Genomic DNA, 25,742 nt, shown 5'->3' with positions numbered 1-25,742 from the left:
ACTTTTATTGTTCAGGGGGTTTTAAGCAGTTATTGTACAGTATATTACCTACAGTAAAGGGAAATTTTACCGTTTTCACAGCACGCCTGTTATTGCAGCAAAAGAAGGACTTCATAATCATATTTTCTGTATTTCCTTCTAATTCTTTGAACATGTATTATAGTTGTTGCCTGTCTTTGTCTAAACTATGATTGAGAGTGCCACTTGAACCGAAGGACAAAATCATACCAGCATATGAATTTTAGCTTGGGTGGTCGGTCACAGTTCTGGCCTTTGTCATACATTTGTTTTCACAAAATAAGCATTTATTTTTTTACTTCAAGGGTTATTTATTTTGTTGCCAAGTGTCTGCATTATTATTGTGTTCATTGGTTCAATGGAAATACAATACAGAATATTGTTTTCTTACGGTAGGTATCCCCTCAAATTTCCCTCAGATTAAGGAGGTGAGTTCTGGGATTGGTTGGTCACACACCTGCTGATTGGAAGGCTGTATTTATTTGGCTGTGGAGTTGGCTTTGAGGAAACAGCAGTACAGGACAGCTAATCAGAGCAGAATTGTAGTTCTTCTTTGAGTAGAGGAATGCCAGCATTAAAGCTGAAAGCTTTTTGAAAGCTGCATTTAGATAAATGTATATCTCTGAAGGGCAATTAGCATGGAAGACAACATGTGTGTGGAATAGCTTTATCTGATTTAGAGGACAGCACATGAAACGTTAATTTTATGTTTCAAACTTTAGAATGAACTCTGTGAGCCAAGTTAAGCCTTTAGAACCAGAGCTGAGAAAGTTAAACTTTTCTTTAACTTTCTATTTAACAACTGATGATGAAGTGGAAATATTTTAAAACACTTCTGATTAAAATCTTATTATAGTACAGTATGGGTTGTGACAGAGGGATAAGAGGTGATTATTTCACCTTGCCAAAGGGATGCCCCATGAATCAGCTCCTCGGCTGCCCCATGTGGTTAGTTGCAGTACTGCCCTTGTGAGCTGGGGAAATCATCAACTTTATGCCAGGAAGGTTTTCTTACTAGCCATTAGAGATAGATACGGTACAGTATATGTACTGTAGCAATTTACTTTTACAGTACCTTACATTGAGGAGGTCAGCAGTGCTGATTTACAGGTCTGTAATTCAACCTTACAACAAAATTCAGGGTTTACAAGTATCCTAATGCTGTAACAACTGAGAATGTAGAAATGCTATTAAAATATTAAACTCGTACTAGAGACCAGAACGTACAGCAGTTTGTTGGTAATCAGTATTATACTGATAGTGAGCATAGTGAACATTTCTGAACAGAATGTCCTGTTTGTGAGCAGCAATGGTTGTTTGGAAGTCTGGGTAGGTTCTGAAGACACCCATGAACATTATAAAACCAGTAAAACCTGTTTCTTCTGCCTTTGTGTGCTAAAGAAAGCAATGTGTGTCTCTGGCATTCAGTGTATGAGGTGGTGGCGGGAGACACAACAAAAATGGGAAATGCTGCTTTCTGTGACCAGTGCCGGTGCTCTTGCTGCCACAAACAAGCGGAGAGTGAAATCCCTGACCCTTACAGTGCTTATGCATCTATTTATGACTACAGTCCTCGCACTCCTATGGACCTCACTGTCAAACGAGGGGATATACTGGAAATCATCGACGAGACAGAGCACTGGGTTTACGTGAGAAAACTGACTGTAAAGTCAGGTAGATACAGTCAAGTAACAGAAGAAAAGGGCTATGTCCCTAAACAACTTATCAGGCCTATGCACAGTCTTGAAGCTGCACCGTAAGTATACCATTTTAAAGAACTGATGTTTTTAAGTCTAATTTCTATCTTAAATCACATCAAGCCGCCTACTGTATCTAGAAGAGGCTGAATTGCAGTGTAGGAATAACATTTAGCGAAAAACAGTTGAAGACAGAAATTGACATGAAACATCCTGCAACAGATGTTTAGTAATCATTTGAGATAAACATTGCATGTACTGTATTTTTGATAAGTATTATACTATTTACCGTATATGGGCATGCTTTTCGTCCTAACTCTTATTTAGTGTCATCCATTATGTCAATGATACTTATACAAATGCAGAGTCAAATTCCTTGTGTTTTCAGATTATTTCCAGAGAAATGTGTGGACGTTTCAAAAATAAAAAAATAAGAAAGATTTATTTTTAATAACTGGTTATTGAAACATAGGACAATTCCAAGGAGCTAATGTAAATTTAATCAAATCTTTATACAAACACAGTATATATTTTTTATGTTTGGTCACCAGGCATGCTACATATACAGCACAGTACTCATGTCTGTACTTTTTCTTTAAAACTATGATGAGAGGTATGATAGGAATTCAAAGGAGTTCTTCCTGTTTCTCCAAGATCTGCTTCTTAAGGAAGTCAGGTTGTTTTCTTCTGACTTCAGGGCAGGTTTAAAATAATCATATGTGCAGCATAAAATGAAAGAAGAACATGTAGATAATCTAAATCTCACTAATAATAACAACAAAACAATGGTGTTAGAAATCTTGGCATATGAGTTGTTTGAAGTAAAGTATGGAAATAGCACAGATAGACATAAATTACTAAAACAAAAAAGGGTGTCCCAAATAAGACAAATATCTTAGTATCATTTCATTTAGGCCATTTTCTGGACAAACATATTTCAATGCAAGAAAAAAGATACATTTAGGTGCTGGTGTGTCATTTATTTCTTGACCATGGGTAAATTCAAAGTAGGTTAAGTACTTTTAAATGTCCCAAAGATAGCCATGTGGGTTTGACTCTGGTTTTGACATAGATGGGTCAAATAGCCATCTGTACATAAACAGCAGGGAGCACTTTAAGTTTGACCTATCCATGGCAAATTAAAGATGCATATTTTCTGTGCTTTTTTTCTGATATTGGCATTTGATGCAGAACTAAAACAAGCACTAAGGTGATGATTGTTTAAGAAAAAATCACTGTAGGACTTAGTTAAGTGTGTTTCCACTTTCTACCTTAGTTCCTTGTTATTTATACTGTATATCTATATTTGAAAGGTTTGGGAACTATTTTCCTACCCTCTCAATCTGGAATGACTAATTATTAATCAACTAAGCCGAAAACATAATAGAGTCCACCATCATATTTCACAGTGGATATGAGTGTTTTATCAACATGTATTTCACATTTTACACACCACATACAGTATAATGCAGATGAGCACAAAACCTCAGTTTCCTTTCATGCCATCATAGGATATGGTTCTAATTCTCATTCACATGTATGGTAGATAGTTAATCAGTCAAAAGTCTTGTTCCTTGCAACTTGACCATGATTGTGAGATTACCTGTAACGATGCGTAGGTCAGGACCCTATGCAGACGGTATAATCCAGAAGTAAGTGAAACAGACATGGGGAGGAGACAATGAGGAACTGGGCAGGTTGACAAACAGGAGGGCTTGTCGACTGTGCTCTGGTGCTCAGGGGGAGTGTGGCCATGGTGAACAAGTCCAGAGGAGTCCAGGTGGCAATCCAGGGCGAAGTCCAAAAGTCCAGTACCAGGTGATCAATCCAAGACAAAAACAAGACAGGGTTTAAAAACCGTAAAGGGACCAAGTGCAGGGACGGGGATTAAAAACAGGTTAACGGGGCCAGGCGCTTCTAGCCCCGGACTCAGATGGTCAGGACGCCGAGGTGAAGGCGATGCCGTCAGGTCACTCCAGGACCCGCTGGTAGGCAGGCTTCCTGGCGTCCATCTTCCAATGCTGAGCCCAGAATAGTGAAAGCGTCTGGCTTAAATAAGGAGGGGCAGGATAGGAGGCAGGTGCACATAATCAACTAAAATGTGAAAAATCCACAGCGCCCTTAAAGTGAGGGATTACGATTGTGACTTGTTGTTTTTGAAACTTTGTATCCTGACGATGCCAGCCCATGTCGGAGATCTACAAATCTTTCCTTCCAGATTATTAACTTTAAATTTCTTAATAATGGAAACTATAGAGAAAAGTAGTACATGTGGCATTTTATAGCTTCTTTTACAGCCGCCCCCATCTTGTGGAGGTCAATGACCATTTGCAGTCTTTGGAGAGCTTTTTAACCATGGTGATGCATGCTGATACTGCAAGTCTTACATCCCAGGGAAACTGAAAACCTTCAGAAATCACTATATTGTTCTATACAGGGACACTTATTTATAGGATATATAGAGATAGTTAAAATGTGGTTAAATTTTATTTAAAGAAATACTTAGAGATTTTAATAAATTTAACCCTTGCTTTTTGCAGGAAATTGATTAATGAATCATTTGACAAATTTGACTTTGCTCAGTGCAATGTCATTCTAGAACAAGTAGATTTTATATTTTTATTTTCAATTAAACAATTATAAGAACATAAGAAGGGTCATGATCGAGTCTGCTCATCAAACATCTAGCATGACTGATGATCAGTAAAGGATCTCATTGAGCTGTTTCTTAAAATTAACTAAAATATCAGCTTCAACAGCATGATTTGGTAGCTTGTTCTGTATTCCCACAAGCCTTTGGGTAAAACAAATAATCATTTTTTTCGAACATCAAACACATTTGTCCATACAGTATGTTTACTGGAGAGAAGGTAAAGATAGCATAAATAGAATTTCCTTCAACCTGTCATTGTAGAACATTCATTTGAGCCTTTAAATATATCAAAAAATACTCTTCTCTAGACTTCCAGAGAACTAATATTTTTTAAACATGGTGACCAATATTGTACAGAATTGTCTTAGTATATTGTACAATTTCAATACAACACTATTCAGTTTAAATTCTAGTTTTAAAAATATAAACCATAATTTTTGCCATATGCCAGGCTTAGGTTTTTCATAAGTCTACACCTCATACATTGTATTGTTTCACCTGTATGCAATATTTTGCACCAGCTAATGAGTTTTTGAGAAGTTTTTTTATAAACAATATAGAGTTTTATCATTTCTTAATTTAATCTGCTGCTATAGTATAACATTTATTCAATAAAGTCTTAATACAGCTGCTTCAAAAGGTTTCTAATTTTCTTGATATTAAGAACATACATTTATAAATAAGAGAATTAGGTACTTTGTAAGTGCTAAGGTTTTTTGATGTCCAGTATAGAAACATTATTTTTTGGTCATATTTAAACACAGTTTTTGCACTGTAGTACTAGAGACAGGTCATCTCAGATCTGAGAAGATAAAAAAGATAGCGTATAAATTTAGATGAGATATAGTAATTTGATCAAATGCAGGAAGCATCTTATTATAAACCCCTACTTTCGCAGGATTTTGTTTTTCAGTCCGAAAGAGTCATGTTCAAGTTCAGTCATGTTTGTATTGTTATGGTTTATTTTAATACTGTACATGTAGGTTGCTTGCTGACAGCGGCCTCCAATTTCAACTTTATGAGTCATCAGTATAATTTATTTTTTGTTTTTATTTCATTCTCATGAAGTATGTCAGCTGATTTGTCTTCATCATGAGGCTTTTCATTAGTTTGCTCCGGATAGGGATTGCTGTTTTTAAATTTTAGATGTAATATGATGTGTTTTTCACTATTCAGAAATGTGCCAGATACATTTCACATCAATATATCACACGTTTTTGACTTGGATTAAAAGTTTGCATAGACGCCAGTACCAAAAGTTTTTTTTTTTATTCTTATAGATGCAAAAGTCAATAAAATCAAAGTAATGAGAAAGGAAGACTTTATAGTATTTCATATTCATTTATTGTGGATCCTTATCTTATCTGTACCTCATTGTGTTATATGACGGTTATCATTAAGTTTATTTTTAAGTATAAGTGACAGAAGAAAAAAATTTTGGAACACAAAGATGGACAAGATGATAACGTAATGTGTTGCGAGGGCAACTTTTCCTTTAAACTCTCATTTGTTATGCAAAAATGACATGTGTTTGACATTTATACAGTATAGTGTTTTTTCATGGCAAAGGATTCAAAAGGGCTTTACACATAAGAGGATCCCCATCTCACACACCACTGAAGAGCAGCTCCCTCCTGCTTAATAGTTGATAGCAGCCATTATACTCCACCAGCCCCTCTAGTCAGCAGATCTGAATTAAGGGAGAACTTTAGGTAGACCAGATTGTGCAAGTCCAAAGAGTAACCCAAATGGTGGGTTCAAGACCTTACTGGAGACAGTAGTGTTGTGCCCTTGATTGAAGGACTGTATGAAGTACTTTCTCTTCTCCGCACACCTGTATAAGTGGGGACCAGTGAATTTTAAGGGTGCTAGGCCCCTTTTCACTCTCAACAGGTTACATAATTGGCACATAAGGTACTGCACATAATTGTTCTTTTTATTCCTCTAACATGGTCAGCGTATCACTATGTTCTTCATAAGAGAGCACATACACATCTATGAATTGGCTTCATTACTCTGTTCTCCTCCCCACTAATAGCTGATGTGTGGTGAGCGTTCTGGTGCACTATGGCTCCCTTCGCATCATCCAGGTGGATGCTGCACATTGGTGGTGGTTGAGGGGAGTCCCCATTACCTGTAAAGCGCTTTGAGTGGAGTGTCCAGAAAAGTGCTATACTGTATAAGTGTAAGCAATTATTATTATTATTATTATTATTATTTTTATTATTACACACAATATCTATAGGAGACACACACTTACAGAAATACATGAACATCGGGGTTTGCTGTAACCAAAAACTAATTTTCATTCATCATTCAATCTTTGTTCATTGCCAAATGTCCTACTGTATGTGGGAGGAATAACAAATAAGAAAGACAAACACACCAACCTGGACAAAGATATTAGTCATTTTAAGCATACTTAAAGTCAATATTGTGCCCAAAACCTTTCCCCACACCCACCTTCACCATTCTGTGGCATACAGTAAATACATAATGTTAGGTGCGAGACATAATCACTGAAAAGACAAAAATGGAAAAAAATTGTACTGCTAAGGTTGTGTTGCAGATCCCATTCCTCAAAATATGAATAGCCAGTTTACAAATGCTTGATATAACATAGCATGTCATTTCACATCTGGTTTTCTTATTACGAAGAGATTTTCACTGCATCGTGCGTATTCAAACAGACGCTATAGTATAATTAACTATAATTAATTATAGTTAACAAGTGTCCTCATATTGATGTTTCATGGCCCTGTTAGGTACAAACAAGTAATGCTGGGTGATTTTCTAAACCTCAGGAGCTATATTAACTGGAAGGTTTAACATGTAAAATAATAGAAATTTAATTGTTGATTTACGAATTTCCACCTTATGAACATTTTTCAAAGAATGAATTACTGTACATTCATAAATCAAAGGATGGTTGTATATATAAGAAAATTATAGTAGTTTACAATACAACCACCACTCTTGTTAAAGCTAATGTGCTTGTAAAGTGCATCTTTTACAGATACATAAAGTACAGAACTCTTTATCAACAGTTTAATTTCCATGGATAATTTTCCTATGGGAAATGTAAAGAGTTTTTAAAAGGATCAAACTATGTCTGATTGTAACATTTTAGAGAAAAATTAAATAAACCTGCAACTAATAATTAGAAGCATACTGTATATATGCAATGTGCTAAACATTTCATCTTCAACTTTTCTTTATCAGATGGTACTTTGAAAACATCACTAAGTGCATGGAAGCTAAGCGATGCCTGTTAAGGGAAGAAAATGGTGAAGGAGCCTTTCTTGTGTGGAGAAATACAAGAAAACAGCACTATTTTCTCACAGGTGAGCAGATCTCCTACAGTATCTATCATCTGCCTTAGCAGGACATTTCAAGTGTGATAAAATACTATGGAATTCTATGGCTTGGTTGTTCTATGATCATTTGTAATATTTCTGAAGCTTAATGACATAACTATTGAAAATTGTTGAAGCCCCTTTAGAGCATGACTAAGACATATTTGTGACGGGTGGGGTGATGACTGCAGAAATATTCGCAATGCCTTTAAGAACAGCTTTGTTTGATATACATACAAACAGAACATTCATGTTTCCTGTGTAGAAAATTGAGGTAGAGACTACTTAGTGCCAATTAAAAAGCAACAGATGCTATTGGTTTCAACTTCTTGTAATTTGAATGCCTCTCAGTATATACTGTACTGTATAGGCAGAAGAGGAGTATGTACTGTACAGTATACAGTAGGCAGAGACAGGTCATTACAATTGGTATGCTGTATCTGGAACAATAAAAATATTGGACAATGTGTTTACTTCAATAACGTATCCTCTCTTTCTAGCTGCAGTAGTGTTTAATCAACATAGATACATAGATACTGGATAATAATTTGTGAGACTGTACAAATGCTGGTTGTTTTATTCACTCCACTGTTAAGCTGATTCTTTAGCATTTTAGTGAGACTGAAGTCAGCTTTGTGGTGTAATAAATTCAGTGGTTTAAAGACTTCAGTAAATGTGTTTTGGTTTAACTTAAGTTTTCTCTATTCATAAAATACGTTTTCTTTCCTAGCAAATGTTCTTCAAAGGGGACTTTTCTACATAAAAGAACTATAAATAACTGTTCGAAAATATGTTGCATAAAACAGTTTTTTTATATTTTCCTCTCATGTTTCCTTGTTCCTTGTAAATGTGAATGAATGCTTAAGCTACGAAGTCATAAGGAAAAAGCTGACAATGGATCATGCAGCAAGATAATGGTCTTAAACATACTGAACAAACAAAAACAACAATAACAGAATGGCTAAAGAAGAAGAATTTTTGTATTCTGCATTACTCAAATCAAAGCCTAGCCCAAAAACCAATAGAAATGTTATCTAACAACCTGAAACAAGCTGTTTGTGCAAGGAAATACTCAGATGTCCCTGACCTGAAGCAGCTCTGTAAGGAAGAACCTAGGGGTTTACAATTGGTTTCTCAGCACCGTAATGTTTAAAATAGCAGGTATATTTGAACAATGCTTAAATCTGGTATTTGGTCAATCTGGTATTACATGCTCTTGTGGCATATTATAAAGAATATAATATTTATAATAAATATAGTATCTTTAAAATACTGTATCTATCTATCGTATCAATATACATAGTTCAGGTGGGTAGCTCGATCAGCATGCATAGGCTGCCAAAAAACAAGTAATCTTTCCATACTGAAAAGAGAAGAAAGAAAACACAACGTTTCGGCTGTGGAGCCTTCTCTGGGTGTAAGCAACACCGGAAAAGGCTCCAAAGCCGAAACATTGTGGGGTTTTTTTTTCTTAATGCTATTGTTGAAGCATTTGCAATTTTATTTAACATTTTACAGTGAGGAATGGGAATTTCGCAAGACATTACAGAATTCTGGAATCCGATGGGGACTGCTATCTGGTTAAAGGGATGAAGTTTAAGAATCTTTCAGAGTTGGTAGCAGCATATTCTGAAAACGCAAATGGACTGTGCACTAAACTTCAAAAACCTTGTGTTATGGTAAGTATTAAAAAACCTTTGTTTTCAGATCAATTAGTATGTTTTTCTTATTTCTTTCACAAATGTTTCTCTTGAATATTAAATCTTCATGCTGGACAAAAGAATATTCACTCTTGTTAGCTGTCAAAACATATTCGCCCAGGTTATAAACCCAAAGAAGGCTCCACAGTTGAAACGCTGTGTTTCTTTTCTTCTCTTTTCAGCATGGAATAAACCTTTACTTGTTCCTTGACCTTTTGATAAAGCACTGGCTTCATAGATTCCTTCCCTTGAAGTCATAGGGAAATGGAATGCATTTTTTCTGTCCTGTGTAAATTTTAAATTCCATGCAGTGACGTTCTTGACTTTGATGCATTCTGAATTAAGCAATTATATACACTTGCTGTTGTAATTCGTGTGTTCGCATCTTGGGATTTACAGTAATTATTTTGTTAAATGCAGACCTGCCCATGATTAATTTTCTCATTTTTACACCTTCAAAATAGTTTATTATCAATCAACTCAAATGTTTGGGACCAATCTACCAGCAGGTAGATAGCGGTCTTTGACAGAAATACGTATACTGTACAATGTTAAGCCACTCACTTCATCGTCACTACAAGCCTCAGGCTTATATCTATAACTCAGATAGATTTTGACAAAGTGCCTGGGAAGACAAAGGAAGAGCTAATAAAATCTTTTATCCAACTAACCGGAACAAAATATTCCAGCCTCAAAATAATTATGTCTTACTCTGTGTGGCATAATATGGGATCTTCCAATTACATATGGGAGCAGCTTTTCTAGTTAAACCATGAGGAGCTGAAAGTGTATTTACTATTTGTAGAAGTACACTTGTTTAAGGAGCACTTAAGCAAGTGTAGCTAAACTGGTAAAGGGGATCTTTGTGAGCACATGTGGCATCTATCAATGTGGGATCAATGCCATTAGCCAAATGTAACTTGGATTTCCTAAGTAGTGGTGTAATTGAACCCTTTATAAAATTCTAAATTGTGCACTATTTCGTTTGTTATACATTTGTTTCATTACAAGCAGCATATTATGGAATTAACAAACACTGCAGGATTATACATACAACACTGCACTTCTGTTCAGAAATTGTCATAAAACTGAGGTTTTAGTATTGAGAAGTACAGTATCAGTTGTAGCTGGTGATGCATCAGTATCGCCTGAGCTCCAGAAAGAGAAAGACTGGCCTACATCTAAAACAAGATATACAGTTGGTGTGGGCCTTTCTGTGTCTGGTCAGCTATTACCAGGATTGTATTCTCCAGTTCTCTAATCAAGCCAGTGACGTCACTGAGAAATGTGTCAGGAATTGCACCCACATGAGGAGAATGTGGTTTTTCTGAAAGTTTTATGTGTAGATTTTATGTGTAGAGCCTATACTAGTGGTGCCCAATTATAAGGCAGAATTCTTCTCCAGTGATTCCATGAATGCAAGATACAGATTTTTCATGCTGCCAGATGCTTCATATTAAAAACAGATTATAGAAGAACAGAGAAAAGTTCAAATAATTTTCAGGTAAAGGACACACATGGAATTAACAGAAATAAAAGGAACGCCCTTGATTAAAATGAAAAAAAAAAAACCCTGCATTTCAATAATAATAATTGCTTACACTTACAGTACCACTTTTCTGGACACTCCACTCAAAGTGCACCAGAGCACCCAACACTACCGCTATCAGTGGGTAGGAGAACAGAGTGATGAAGCCAATTCATAGATGGGGATTGTTAGGAGGCCATGATTGGTAAAGGCCAAGGGGGAATTTGGCCAGGACACCAGGATTAAACCCCTACTCTTTTCAAGAAATGTCCTGGGATTTTTAACGACCACAGAGAATCAGGACCTCATTTTTATGTCTCATCCAAAGAACAGTGCCTTTTTACAGTATAGTGTCCCCAGCACTATACTGGGGCATAAGGACCCACATACTGTAGACTGCAGGACCCCCAGCACCGCTGCTGGCCCCACTAACACCTTAGTGCAACCTTAGTTTTTCCCACAAGGTCTCCCATCCAGGTACTGACCAGGCTCACATCTGCTTAGCAGCAGAGGATTGCCAGATGTGAGTTGCAGGGTGATATGGCTGCTGGCTTATTTACATGGGAATACCTCATAATTGCAGGGAAGCACACAGACCAAAGACCAAACTTTTTTATTTTGTAGGCATTACCTTTGTGCTTTAGCTTGGAGAACAAAGTAGAGCCTTTCCCTTCATAGTTTAGGGATAGGAAGGCAGAGAAGGATACGATCAATCTATGGCAGTCCCTAGGTTCTAGGACCAATGTTCATTTGATTCATCCAAAAGAAGCCATTCTTGATGCAATAGTAGGGAGGGTGGGAGAGATTCAATACTTCTCACATTAACCCAATAAACTTCCTTTGGGTCAACTGAAACCCAAACCAGAAGACACATGCACAAACTAAGGGATAGAGCATTTAACACTGAAGGCACTTCTTGTACACAGGTGGCATGGGAATCAGGAACAAGCCACCCAGCTGTGTTGTTGAAATCAATGCTGTTGAAGTAACATTAGCTTCTTTCAAAAAAAAGGTTTTCACATTATTTGCTCTAACTAACATAACAAGATTGTAAAGGCAGACTAACAATTCCTTTTTCATGATATTGTATTCCTCTTAAAACTTGGATCCATCCATTTTCTAATCACTTTATCCCATACGGGGTCATGCCTATCCCAGCAAAGGAACAGGCGCAAGGCAGGGTACACCTTGGATGTGATGCCAGTCCATCACAGGGCACACACGGACACAAACACATACACACTCATACCATGGCCAGTTTTCCCAGAAGCCAATTAACGTACAAGTATGTCTTCAGACTGTGGGAGGAACCAAAGCAGCCAGGGGAAAGTTGTGCTACCAATGGGGACAGCTCCATACAAACTCCATGCAGATAGCAGTGCATGGAGATACCTGGAAACTGAACCCAAGCCCCAGCACTGTGAGGCAGCAATGCCACCCCAGCAACCTTTGCATTTTTAATTATTTCATTAGAGGTATTTGTTTTAGTATTTGAATCTGGAAAACATTTTTTGTCACAAAATGGTATGACAGTGTTGCCTATTCTGGCAGTTTTACTGCATCATTTAAAAATGAATAAAGTTGTTAAATCATAAATCAGTCCATCCGGTGCACACACTAAGTGTAATCTCTGTGCTGCTGCTTTCATCATCCCCTCAAAGGGCAATCTGCTCTCTAATTAGACAGCACCTCACATCTATGATTCTCTTCAAAGCAGATTTTCACAAATGTTCTGCTAATTGTTACATTTGATTGTTACATGTTTAATGCTAAATGTGCCCAGACCTCTTCAAAGCAGTGAAGCTTGGAATATGAGCCTTAGGTGCACCGTGTTTTCGCACTTAAAGAAAATAAAAAAAGAAAAGTTGATGACCACATATTTAACAATTTATGGGGTAGACGGTACAGTACCTGTGTCTCATAAATTAAATTATTTTTTCCTTTTATTTTACCATTTGCATTTACTTGGTCTAATGGTCTGGGGCTCTCAATAATGCCACACCCAAAGAAGGCTCCAGAGCTGAAACATTGCGTTTCTTTTCTTCTCTTTTCAGCATGGAATAAACCTTTACTTGTTCCTTTGCAGCCTACACATGCTGACACAGCTACTGTACCAACTTGATATATATTTTATATATATATTTTTAATTACACTTTTCCATTGATATATCAAACTCCATTTCTGTGATTTTCTTACATAAAGCTTCACAAGAGCTTTACATCTAAATATTTATATGTTTTTATACAATTTATATAGTACAGTATGTACTGTACATGTATGTGTTAACTCGTGTATCACCCTAAATAAAAGCTTTGGCAGTTCAATAAAATGATGAAGAAAATAAATACATTTATCTAAAGTTCAGTCTAGCCACTGTACAAGTTTGAAACTGTAATTGCCCACCTTCTGCTAATCCAATATGTTTTAATGTTTTTCTTTTTTGTTTTTTTATGAAATTGTCTAGCTAGACACACCATCCATCCCCACATTGTCCTACGCATCAGAGTGGGAGGTGGAGAGAAGCTCGTTAAAGAAGGTGAAGCTGCTGGGGAAGGGGGAATTCGGAGAAGTCTGGGAAGGTCTCTGGAACAACACGATTCCTGTGGCCATCAAAGAGCTCATGGGTAAGACCTTGTGACCAATTCAGAGAGATTTCTGTCCATCAGTAATCACTCTGTTGGGCAAATATGATACCTTAACAGTATGTATAAACAACAAAGGCAGTCAGGAGCAGACACTTAGATAACAGTTAGAGCAGATAAGATCAGTAGTATGTTGCTACAAAATCTACAGATGTTTGCCCTGTGGTTTCAAGGTTTCCTGAAATTCCAGGAACTGGAGAAGGATGGCCTCCCCTCTCCATTTTATCTGCAAGCACTGTGGCTGTCAGGATGCGATGCAAGTCTTAAAAATCTGCTTTAAATAACTTTGACCTACAGTAGATTAATGAATACTGTAAGTCTTTGATCTGATAATTTTGTGTCTATAATCTACATACATTTGAAAAAAAAAACAAGCAATGTTGTTTAACTATGGCATTTACGGTGTATGTAATAAAATATGTTTTTGCTTGCTTAAAAAATATGGCAAAGTAACGACCACTGAATGCATATACAGTACTATACAATGTGAGCTGCAAATTTTCTTATATTCCTTCTTTAAATATGTAAGGCCTGTGAGGCAATTCCATCTATTAATAAGAAACACCTCATTGAAAATGGGGCACACCAGGGCTACGTGAATAATTAGCACTCAGACAGAGTGAGATTCCACATGAGCAAGAAGGCTGTGTGTGGAACTGGCTACACCCCTTGACTAATTAATAAGTTTTATAAGAACCATCACGATGAAAAGTGTTTCTAGATTGTGTCTGGGCTTCAGTATGAGAGGAAAGAAAGAGAAAGTCTCAGAGGATGGTCTTGCTTCATAATGGGTGGAACTGACTTACAGGTTTATAGGATTGTGAGAAGCTTGAGAAAACCCAGTTTCAGCTCTACAAATGCTGGTGAGGTGGGCTATGTAGTAGCCCACTACACTGAACTGAACTGAACTAAACATTTTCTATTCAAGATTTGAGAGTCAAAGGATTTCCACTTCACCCCCCTCCCCCCAGCCTAGCCACAGTCAGTCTGCGACACCTTTTATACCTCATTCTCTTCCTTTCACCCTGCCAATTTGCACCTTTTCACCCCCGCCAAACTTCTTGTCAAACTTCTCAAGTTTGCAGACGACACGACCCTGGTTGGTCTTATCACAAACAGTGATGAATCCACATATCGGGAGAAAGTAAACCTCCTGGCTTCATGGTGTGGAGTGAACAACTTGGAGCTGAATACACAAAGAACTGAGATGGTAATTGATTTCAGGAAGAAGCCCACCCCTCTCCTTCCTCTGTTAAGACATGTTTATGTAAAGACGGTTAGCAGAGCACAGTCTTACAAATTCTTAGGAACTGTCATCCAACAGGACCTTAAATGGGACAGAACCATCACCACAATTACCAAGAAGGCCCAACAGTGCATGCATTTTTTGAGACAACTTAAGAAATTTAGGCTGTCACAAGCACTGGTGGTCCAATTCTACACAGCCATAATAGAATCAGTCATTGCATCCTCTATTTCTGTTTGGTTTGGCTCTGAATCATCGTACCCAAAGCAGAAATTACTGCGCATTGTGAGATGTGCAGAGAAAATCATCGGCAGCCCCCCCCCCCCCCCCCCCCTCACAGATCTATACTCGTCTAAGATAAGAAGGAGGTTGGGGAAAATCATGGCTGACCCCTCACACCCCAGCCACTCTCTCTTCCAGCATTTTGTTTCTCAGCAGAGACTAAGAGTGAGAGCCCTAAAAACCAGGACTAACCGACACCTGCACAACTTCTTCCCTCAGGCCATAACTCTTATAAACAAGGACACTTCTCTCATCCGTCCTCTGTGATCAGTTGTACATTTTCATTTAACGGCACATGCTACCGATACTTTCTGTAAATATACACAGTATTCGCTGTACATTTTATTACTCAACTGTACATACTTTTAGATTGTACATATCACTGAACCTTGTTTTTATCTGTATATTTCTTTTTTGTTACTTATATGTTATTGGAATTTATGTCGAAACCTGCACCAAGAGAAATTCCTTGTATATCTTGTTCATGGTAAATAAAGTTTCTGATTCTGATTCTGAATGGGCTGCAAGGGAACATGGCTGATATAGTGCTTTAGCACCTGGATATACAGGACTACAGCATATCTCCCAAAAGATGTGAGTAGAGGGAGTCTAGATAGCACAGCTAGAATTCTGAGCACTCCCTTGTTGCCTGCTCCACACAGTGCCCATTGTGTCTATTCCTCTCACATGTGGAATCTCCCTCTGGGTGCCAACTATTCAATTAGAACAGGTAGATTTTCATTCCATGCTGAATGGTTAAAAAAAGCCTGTGGAGCCTTCTTCAGGTGTGAGGGAGTGTGGGAAAGTAACATAAATGAATTGGCTACATTACTCTGCTCTCCTCCCCACTGGTAGCTGATCTGTGGTGAGCGTTCTGGCGCACTATGGCTGCCGTCGCATCATCCAGGTGGATGCTGCACATTGGTGGTGGTGGAGGGGAGTCCCCATTACCTGTAAAGCGCTTTGAGTGGAGTGTCCAGAAAAGCGCTATATAAGTGTAAGCAATTATTATTATTATTATTATTATTATAAAGGCATAGGAAAGCAAAAGACAGAGCAGGTAAGAAGGGGAGGGGAGTAGGGGGAAACGGGCATAATGCAGATGAGACTTAGTGCACAACCTTATGGAAAACTGGAGGAGACGTGGAAAACTGAAATATCTGAAAATGAATGGAAAGGGTTTAGAAGGATAGATGTGATCCAAATTTAAGGATAATTTTGGTTTTGGATGTCTTTCTGCAATCAGAGTTCTGAAACTACTGTGTGAGGATGCAGTCAAAAAGATTGTGGCCGTTATAGGTGAAATGGGGAACTATCGTTTTGGATCTTCTGTCCTTCTGTTTGGATTCCCTGAAATGGTTTGCCACTCTTCTTCCTGTCTCACCAATGTAAATGCCTGGGCATTTTCTACATGAAATGCAGCAAATGAGGCTGTTGGAATTACATGTTATCCAGGTGGCACAAAATTGTCCAGAGAGGCACTGAATGTGTGTGGTATTGGATATACACTGTACTTATATTTGCCGGTGATGCAGCAGATTCTGCTGCAGAGGAATGTGCCCAGTGTGGATAGCTGCTGTGGGAAGTTAAGAGAACTGTGAACAAGAAGTTTGTGCAGATAAGGTGGTCAGAAACGTGGGTTCCAATGGAAAGTTTATCTTGTAAGATGGGAAAGTTGTCATCCAAGATGACTCCTGGAAGATCAACTGTCTTCCCAAACGATTCGCTCACAAACCACCCATCATAAACCATATGCAGAAGATTTCCTACTAAATTAACCTCTTGTCTTACAGTGGTGAAGTCAGATATCCTGAATGAGGTGATGATCATGAAGAATCTGAATCATGAAAGGCTCCTGAAACTCTGTGCTGTGTGCACCAAAGATGAACCGTTCTGTATTGTCACAGAACTCATGAGGAACGGGAGCTTATCAAAATACTTACAGTGTAAGGTTCTTAATTGTTGCTTTGTCTTTATTTTAGTCCAGTTGTTTTAGTTTAGTTATTTTATTCTACATTTTGTATTAATAGTACAAATGTCTCAGGACACCTCAATATTTATCCATCTACTATGAAGTGGTGGTTAGATCTTCAAAACTGCTTGATCTTTGATTTGCTTCTAGACTGGACCAAACTCCAGTGAATATGTGTGTGAATATTGCATGTTCTTCCTGTGTTAATGTGGACTTTCATCTGTAACCAGTTTCTCCCCACCTGCTAAAGTCTTCGGTCTTGGCTGGGTTAATGGTGCTTGTATGTACTCCTTGCTACTTTTTGGAATAGGCTTTAGGTTGCTGCAGCCCTTACTGAGAATAAATGACTTTCTCAGTCCATGGATGGGTTTAAGAAGTATTCTATTTCTGAAAATAAAGAACAATTACAAATGAGAAGAGGCCATTAAGTCCATATAAAATAATCTCATATTTTACATTCAAATAATTTGGAATAAGATCAACTGATTTGAAGTGATACTTAATGATTTTTAATATGTACCTTTACCACTTTCTTTACAAATGAAGAAGCATGATGGATTATTCAAATACTCTGTGTTGCTTTTTTACATAAGAAAAATACAAAGATTACAAACAAGAGGAAGTAATTTGGCCCTTTGAGCATTTTATTGATCCAAGGATCTAATCCAGTTGGTTTATTTAAAGAAACAGGGTACTATACTTTATCAGAATAGCTACAGTAAGTAGCTTGTTCCATTGTTCCACAAAACGTTGGTTAAGACATGTCTTCTGTTCTAGGTTTTAAAATGACTTCTATGGTTTCTACTTGTGGCTCTAGTTTGTGTTTCACTCTTCATTCAGAAGAAGTCCACTAAGTTGACTCTGTCAAAGCCTTTGAAAATTTTGAATGCTTGTATCAGGTTCCTGTATAGTCCTCTCAGTTCAGGTCTAAAAACATTCAGTTCTTCCAGCCTGTCAGTGTAGGACATTCCCTTAAGCCCTAGAATGTATTAAGTTAGCTCTTCTTTCTTTCACATTAATTGTGTGTTCAGACATTTAATTTAACAAAAACTACATGATTCATTACCAAATTATGAATTACCACAAATGTGCATGTACTGTGAATGAACAAGTAATAGGTTTATTAAATGCTGAAAAGAGAAGATAGAAAACATAGCCGGAATGTTGTGTTTTCTTTCTTCTCTTTTCAGCATGGAATAAACCTATTACTTGTTCCTTTGCAGCCTATGCATGCTGACACAGCTACCCACCTGATGTACTGTGAACGCACAATATAGAGGGACAAAAATCATTGCCCACATTAATGTCTATACTTCTTGCAACTTAGAGGTTAATCTTCCAAAGGTTAAAAAGTCTTGTTAAATCACTGAAAACAAACAATATATATTTGTAACTTTTAATTTGATGTTCAGTAAAGCAAGGCTATGGACCGTGATGATACCAAAGTAGAGAAGTGTCTCAGAAAACAAGGGTGATTATGGATTATTAGGGATTCTTCAAGCATTCATTTGTCCATACTCCAAAGTCATCCCAATGACTTGAACAATCTGCTGAATGAGATAAAGCTATCTGCCTTCCTATCTGAACTTGTTTTCAGCTGAATGCTTACATTGTTCTGTTAGGCACTAGCACTTAACACTGTCACATCCTGTTATGTCATGCTATGTTGTGCCTTGCCTCTGTTTTTATTATTATCAGGGACTTTAACATAGAAATGTAACAAGGTTACAGATTAGGAAAGCATGAATCCTTTAAAAAATAACCACTTCACATTTAGATTAAATTAAAGAGAAGTTTCTATTGCTTGACATTAACTTTAACCAAATATGTATAAACGAATATTGCAAATGTGCACTAGACAATAAATCCAACAGGTAGGTTTACACACTGTCAATACTGGGATGGGAGACCTTTGTGCGATACTACAGTAGGTTGTTGTTGTAAGTGGAATCAGTGGACTGGTATATTGTGTTTTTTCCCTCTGAATCCTGGTTTCTAAAACCAATGTATCATTGTGGTGAGTAGGGGCACTGTTCTATAGGAGATAGCATCCTTTAGTATTTCCATTAAATGTTCTGTTTGGAAATGAACTCTAACTTTCTGGCCAAAATGTGTCTTGTCCTGCACAATCTGGCATACCTAAAGTTCCCAGCAATCCCTTACTTCTAAATCTAATCTACTGTGCTGAAATTTTACAGTACATATTGCTACATAATGCCTGCCAATCACCACCTAGGTGGGTTTTGCCTTCTGTGAAGGATAAAGTGGGTCTCCATATACTGTACAGTAAAACAGCCCACATGTAGAATTGAACCCAGAGCCCAAGCACCACTGTTCTGCCCACCCTACACAAATATATTCCTTAATAGACAGTATATGTATACAAAATAACATACTTCAACTTTTTACTATTTAAACATATCTATATTAAAAATCCTTAATGCTTTTTTTCTCCTCTGTTGTTTAGGTCACAGAGAACAGAGAGACATTGAGTACTCTCTCATGATAGACTTTGCTGTACAGGTTTGTATATATTTCAGATGAGGTAAAATATCTTTATGACTCATATCCTACAACAGCATAAAGAACTTAAACCAAGAAATGAAAGCCTGTGGTGTGAGACTGATTATATAAATGAGAATGGGTTTACTTAACACTTCATCCACATCTGCTTTCCCAGAAATTTACAGCTTTATCATTCTGTAATGATTTTTAGTTTAGGCAATATTAGCAATTGGTCAATTTTATTTTCTCTTCATTTTAATTCCTTCCCTTCCAGATTACTGAAGGCATGGCTTACCTGCAATCACAAAAGATTATCCACAGAGACCTGAGAGCAGATAACATTCTACTCAGTGAAATGAAATCTTGCAAGATTGCCGATTTTGGACTAGCCCAATTTACTTTCGCCGAGGAAAAAAGGAAGGAGATAGGTATTGAATCTGTTCTTTTTGTCTATACGCACAATACAGTGACAGTTGCTTTGGGCATTGATAGTACATTAACTGTTTTTTTGTGTAGCATTTCAATAACTAGAATGATTTTTTTTTCACAAAGTTTCTTTAAGTGCATCGCTGCCATCAAGGAAAAAGAAGTTTCATGTGCTATAGAATTTAGTCACTTTCCATAAAGTGTTAAAGAAAAGTTCCATGAAAAAATTGCCCATTAGCTGTGAAACTATTCACGTATTTAATAATTTTAGTTTAGAAGGGAAGAAAGGATATGTTTTGACCACTTTTGGGATTTTATTAACTGAGGTAAAAACAAGAATAAAAGGTAACTTTGAAATGTAGCTTTGAAATATGAATGTTAAGTACATGTGCAATTATGTGTGTAAGTAAAAACCTAATCTCATCTTTAAAAACACACAAAATAATTCAGATATTATTTTGAAATTAAACTTAGCATCTCTTTACATGAAGATTGTGTTGAAAACTGAAGCTCAGACTCTTTCCCACCCCAGATCTGAAAATTCCTGTTAAATGGATGGCTCCTGAGATTTTCTTAGAAAGAGAATATACATTTAAATCTGATGTCTGGTCCTTTGGGATTCTCTTAACGGAAATTGTAACATACGGCGAGGAGCCATATCCAGGTATTGTGCACATTTTGGGCTGCTGTTCAACCCTCCTAATGGCACAGGTGTTTTATTCTTGATTTAATTTATTTAATAATTATTATAATTAATAATAATTGCTTACGCTTTTCTGGACACTCCACTCAAAGCGCTTTACAGGTAATGGGGACTCCCCTCAGGTATTTTAGGTATTTAGGTATTTTTATCAATTTTTTAACTCAATTTAACAACAGAGCGACAGTTTGTTCCATCCTAATTGAGCACCCTGACCTGAGCAACTAAAAGACACTGTGTTCTGTTCTACTTAATTCAATTTTGGAAAAGTCCCTATGTGAAAACTGCATTTTCTACCTTTTCTAACTACAACTATAATTATAAGACATTAACATAATCATGATTCTTTTTTTATTTTCTTAAGCTCATTTTTAGACTTTTTAAGAATGAACAACAGTGCTGAAATGTCCTCTGTAGATGTAAAAGTGATTGTTACACTTCCCATAACAGTGTTACCATTAAATGCCTGCCTGCACAGCAAAAACTGAATTTATCCCCTACAACATAAAATAATAATAAAACAACACACGTGGATGAATAAATGTTTCTCGATTACTTTACAATTATTTTGGGATCATTTTTTATTCAAAATGCTTCACAGCAACTGAATACCACACTAAAATTGTTACTGTACCTTCAGGAATGTTTTTTTTTTCATTTAAAGGGAAAATCCCAGAATCATGAAACTAGGTCAAAACTCAATAGGTTGGGCAGTCAAGTCATGAGACCTTGTGTCTGTCACGATTCTTAATGATTTGATTCCTTTTAAAAAAAAATCCTAAAGCAAATGTTTCTGTCTTCTAGAAAATTTTATTATTTTATTAATTAAATAACAATTAAATTTTGATTATGGTGACACTGTGGAACAGTGGTTAGCATTTCAGCCTTGCAGGCTGTGGCTCTGGGTTCAGTTCCAGACCTGGGGTGCTATCTGTGTGGAGTTTGTACTGTATGTTCTCACTGTGTGTGTGTGTTTCTTCTGGGTGCTCTGGTTTCCTTCTACAGTCCAGAAGTACACTGGTAGGCTAATGGGATTCTAGGAAAATCGGCCCTGGTGTGAGTGTGTCTGTGTCTCCGTTTGTGTCTGTGTGTGTCCTGGTGTCCTGTCCAGGGTGTCCTGTCCTTGCGCCTGCTGATCCCCCACAACCCTGAACTGGGTGAAGAACTTAGAAAATGGATGGATGGATAAATTCTGACTAAACCATAAAACCTCAATTTAACAATTCCTTAAATTTCTGTCACACTCTATATCACAGTCATAAACAGTATGTTGAGTATGAGCCTAATACATTCCCATGAGTGGAAGAAAAAACAACTTAATTGGAGCCGTAGTTTACATCTTTCTGAATTACATCCTAGAACAGAAAGAAACATATGGGTCCCAAGTAATGATATTTCTATTTACTTTTTTTTTCACTGAACAGGGATGGACAACAAATCATGTATCAGATATATACTCCAAGGCAATCTGATGCCAATACCAGAAGGCTGCCATCAAGCTCTGTATGAGATCATGAGGCTGTGCTGGAGAACTGACTCCCCCGAAAGACCGGGGTTTCTGGAACTGCAGGCAATGCTGACATCGCTCATTGAGTCACAAATAGAGGAGACCTTCCCAGCAGTAGAATAACGAACTCCAGCAATTGACTGCTCCAGGTCCAATACTCTACCTCTGGAAACCGCACCACAGAATACTGAGATCAACACTTTATTTTGGTACAAAATGTGTGATATAAATTCAGTATTTTTTTGTTATTGTCTATATTACTCCTATGCTGAAGTCTGTGTTAGTTCCCATTATAAAAATATTTATTTTAATGAAGGAACTTCAGATGCAAAGGTACAAAGTTTATAAACACATCTTGTGACATTATCTTATAGCAGAGTGTCAGGAAAAGGCTGAAGATCCATTGAGAAATCCACGTTAAGAAAAGAGAATTGTGACCGCAGAATCCCTTCATCAAAACTGAATATGAAAAAATAAAAAAGGGCTGGAGAACAGCGTGCTAATAGATATATATCTATTACAATTTTAATATGATTTGAAGCATATCAAGCTTCCATTGGCTTCAATAATATTTAACTGTATCTCCACTGAATGTGAAGGATGAATCATATATTTTGAAAAAAAAAAGTAAACTCTTTGTGGTCAAAACTACTTTAAATAACCAGTATCAGAAACATTGATTATCAAGTGGAAGCTTGAATAAGCTAACTGCTTAAATTAAACTTTTGGCAACATTTACATGGGGAATAATATCTAATTTAGTCATGAAGATAAATATTACTTATTTCATCTGAAAGCTGGCATTTAGTAGTAAAGTAATGCATACTGTGAATTTGCTACCTTACAGACTCACCAATATCATGCTACTGTAGAGGTTTTGTGCATTTACCTTGCAGAACAACTCAGCAACGCACACACATGGATAAAAATACACAAGAATACATTTATTAATACATAAAATGTGCATAGAAACATAACAGATCTTATAGTGAGGGTTAGCAGAATACAAAAGGTATATTCAATCTTGAAGAGTTACCAAGAGACATACATTCAGTATACCATTAATTTATACCATTTAGTTAATGAGCTTTGATCACAACTTCTACACTAGATACTCAAAAGCAAGTACATCACTCATAGGAATTAAATTGACAACAACTGGGGTTGAGGTAACAATTGAATTCTCGAGCTGCAATGTAGAATGTTGAATACTCATCCAATCAACAGTATGTGGATTCAAATTTCCCGCAGACACAAGGGAACAGAGACAGGCTGTTGCTGCATCCAATTGGAATCATCCAATTGGAATCATCCAATTGGAATCATCTGGCTCAGTGCCAGGCAGTCCTGGTGCAGCTGGAGGTGTGAGAGAATCAGGGAGAGGTTCCTGCTGCATCACACTGGCAGTGACTCTCTGAAGACCGGCTCGTTAGTCCTGGCTTAACTTGCAGAGTTTGTGCACATGAAAAGTGACTGTGGGGCCAAGCAAATCACACTCTTAAGAGGGGAAGAAGACCAGTTCTTTTCCGGTGTAGCGCTAGTCCTGAATCCTGAGATTCAGCTGTCGACAGTTCCGACCGTAGTTCACTCGTTGATCAGGTGAGCATTCACGGTGGTTACTGGTGGTTCACAAGGCTTGCTGCTGGGCTAACCTCAGGCAGATCCTTTGGTTACATGTGGGCGACCTCCGGTCTCGACTCTTAGAACCAAGTAAAGTCCCGGCACTCGGACACACTGGCTATCACATGTTTGTCCAAGCTGAGTCTGAGAATGTCCTGGAGGGGCCCATTCTGGGCCCTGTGCTGCTTCTTTTATCTGGAAGATCTACGGTCGTTCATTGGTTGAAAGTTCCGCGGACATTCGAGACCCACGTGGGGGTTACCCTGCCCTACCAGTTCCTGATTGGCTGATCAAGGTGGAAGATGAGTAACAATGCTCTGTGACCTTAGGGTTGTAAGCACGTTGTGACGAGTCTCTCCTTTGGAATCTCCCAGACAGATAGGCACCAGAGATGACCATTCATTAGGGTGGCTGGAGAATCTCAGCCCTGGGAGTTGTTCCTTATCGGAAAACTCTATCAGACCAGACAGAAAAACACCTTAAATCTGAACCACATGGAATGGCCTCTCTGTGTCGTCCACCACTGAGATGAGGGAGAGAGAGACTGGCAAGGGAGCAGCAAACTTATTTCCTGTATTATTAATAAGCCTTGCCGCTACACTAAATACTTAGATATAAACACACCCCTCTTTAATGAGTTGAGATCCTTGCACTGCTGTTTCTAGAGCCTTAATTTCATTTGCACATGGATGAACCTCCCAAAACAGAATATACCATTGCTAAATTGTTTATTGACTAATGTTTCTCTTTTAATCTCAGCTGTGAAAATTCAATAAAAACAATCTGGAAATTTATATTGTTTGATTGTTGCAGAATCCTTGAAACTAACAGATTGTCAAAGCTGAAAGATCATTTAATGGGAGATCCTGTCTTCAGGTCTGTATTAATTCATTTTCATTTAATGTTGGAATGATATAACATTGATAGGCAACATTTTCTTAGAGTTTAGCACCCAATTAATGTGAAAAATAGGCAAACTTTATGAAAGCTGAGGATATGAAATACTGTACAATTTGTGTATATTAGATGACACCTACTCCAGGAGTTATCTAACCCTGTTGGTGTACACATACAGTACATTATATCACATGAAGAATAATTTCTTATACTGTTATTTCCTCTTGATTCTATGTACACACTGCCTTGTGCTTCATATTTCTGCAATGCTTAACAATTGTTAAGTTCATTTCATCCTCAGCAAGGCACAAATATGTATATCTGTGTATGCTATTGTACAGGTTTAACTTAATGTTAAATGAAACTTTGTGATTATGCAATTTAATGAAAAATGTGAACATTTTTTCTCAATAAAACTTACTTTTGAAATGTGCAATATGAAATTCATGCATTACAATTGCTAATTGTATAAACTGAGAAAAGTTCAAAGTAAACATAATAATAGAGGATTTCACTATCACTTCACACTACAGTATGTTGTAGGGTCCTTTCGCTACACCTGTGACACCTGTGTAGTTTTACATAAGAACATAAGAAAGGTTACAAACAAGAGGTCATTCAGCCCATTTGGTAAAATTGGTCTGGTAAAATTGACATTAGAGTTCTGTTTTCATTTTATCTGTATCAATACCCAGATATTATTTTTGTGAATATGATGTAATTAAAAAAGGTTAAATGTTTTGTTTCAATTTCAATGTACAGCTATGTGCATTCAGCATTATAATGTCTCTGACATAAAGTATAACTCTCAAAATAACACAATTTGTAAAATAATTATTATGACAAGTACCAATTCATTCATTTTCATCCAAACCCCAATATGGAAGAAAATAGCAAACACACTTCATAATTAATATACTGTACTGAGTATCAACATAAGATTGTAATTTCTATCAACAACAAAAACAATACAAATATAAATGATAAAATCT

General features: G+C 37.1%; 1 protein-coding gene across 1 annotated transcript; it reads left to right on the top strand.

Annotated features, from left to right (window-relative positions):
• Positions 1-1,402: 1,402 nt before the first annotated feature.
• On the top strand, positions 1,403-24,647 carry LOC148675251 (tyrosine-protein kinase Src42A). The gene is made up of 9 exons (XM_088626380.1): positions 1,403-1,774; positions 7,591-7,712; positions 9,243-9,403; positions 13,418-13,577; positions 16,917-17,069; positions 19,563-19,618; positions 19,875-20,028; positions 20,559-20,690; positions 22,151-24,647. Exons 1-9 carry the CDS (start codon positions 1,479-1,481, stop codon positions 22,354-22,356), a joined length of 1,440 nt encoding a protein of 479 aa, XP_088482506.1. The 5' UTR covers positions 1,403-1,478; the 3' UTR covers positions 22,357-24,647.
• The last annotated feature ends 1,095 nt before the right edge of the window (positions 24,648-25,742 follow it).

Source organism: Lepisosteus platostomus, chromosome 3 (assembly GCF_059453375.1).
Source record: "Lepisosteus platostomus isolate fLepPlt1 chromosome 3, fLepPlt1.hap1, whole genome shotgun sequence".
Lineage (NCBI taxonomy): Eukaryota > Metazoa > Chordata > Actinopteri > Semionotiformes > Lepisosteidae > Lepisosteus > Lepisosteus platostomus.
Note: the sequence above shows the minus strand (reverse complement) of the source record. Positions and strands in the feature narration are given on the sequence as shown.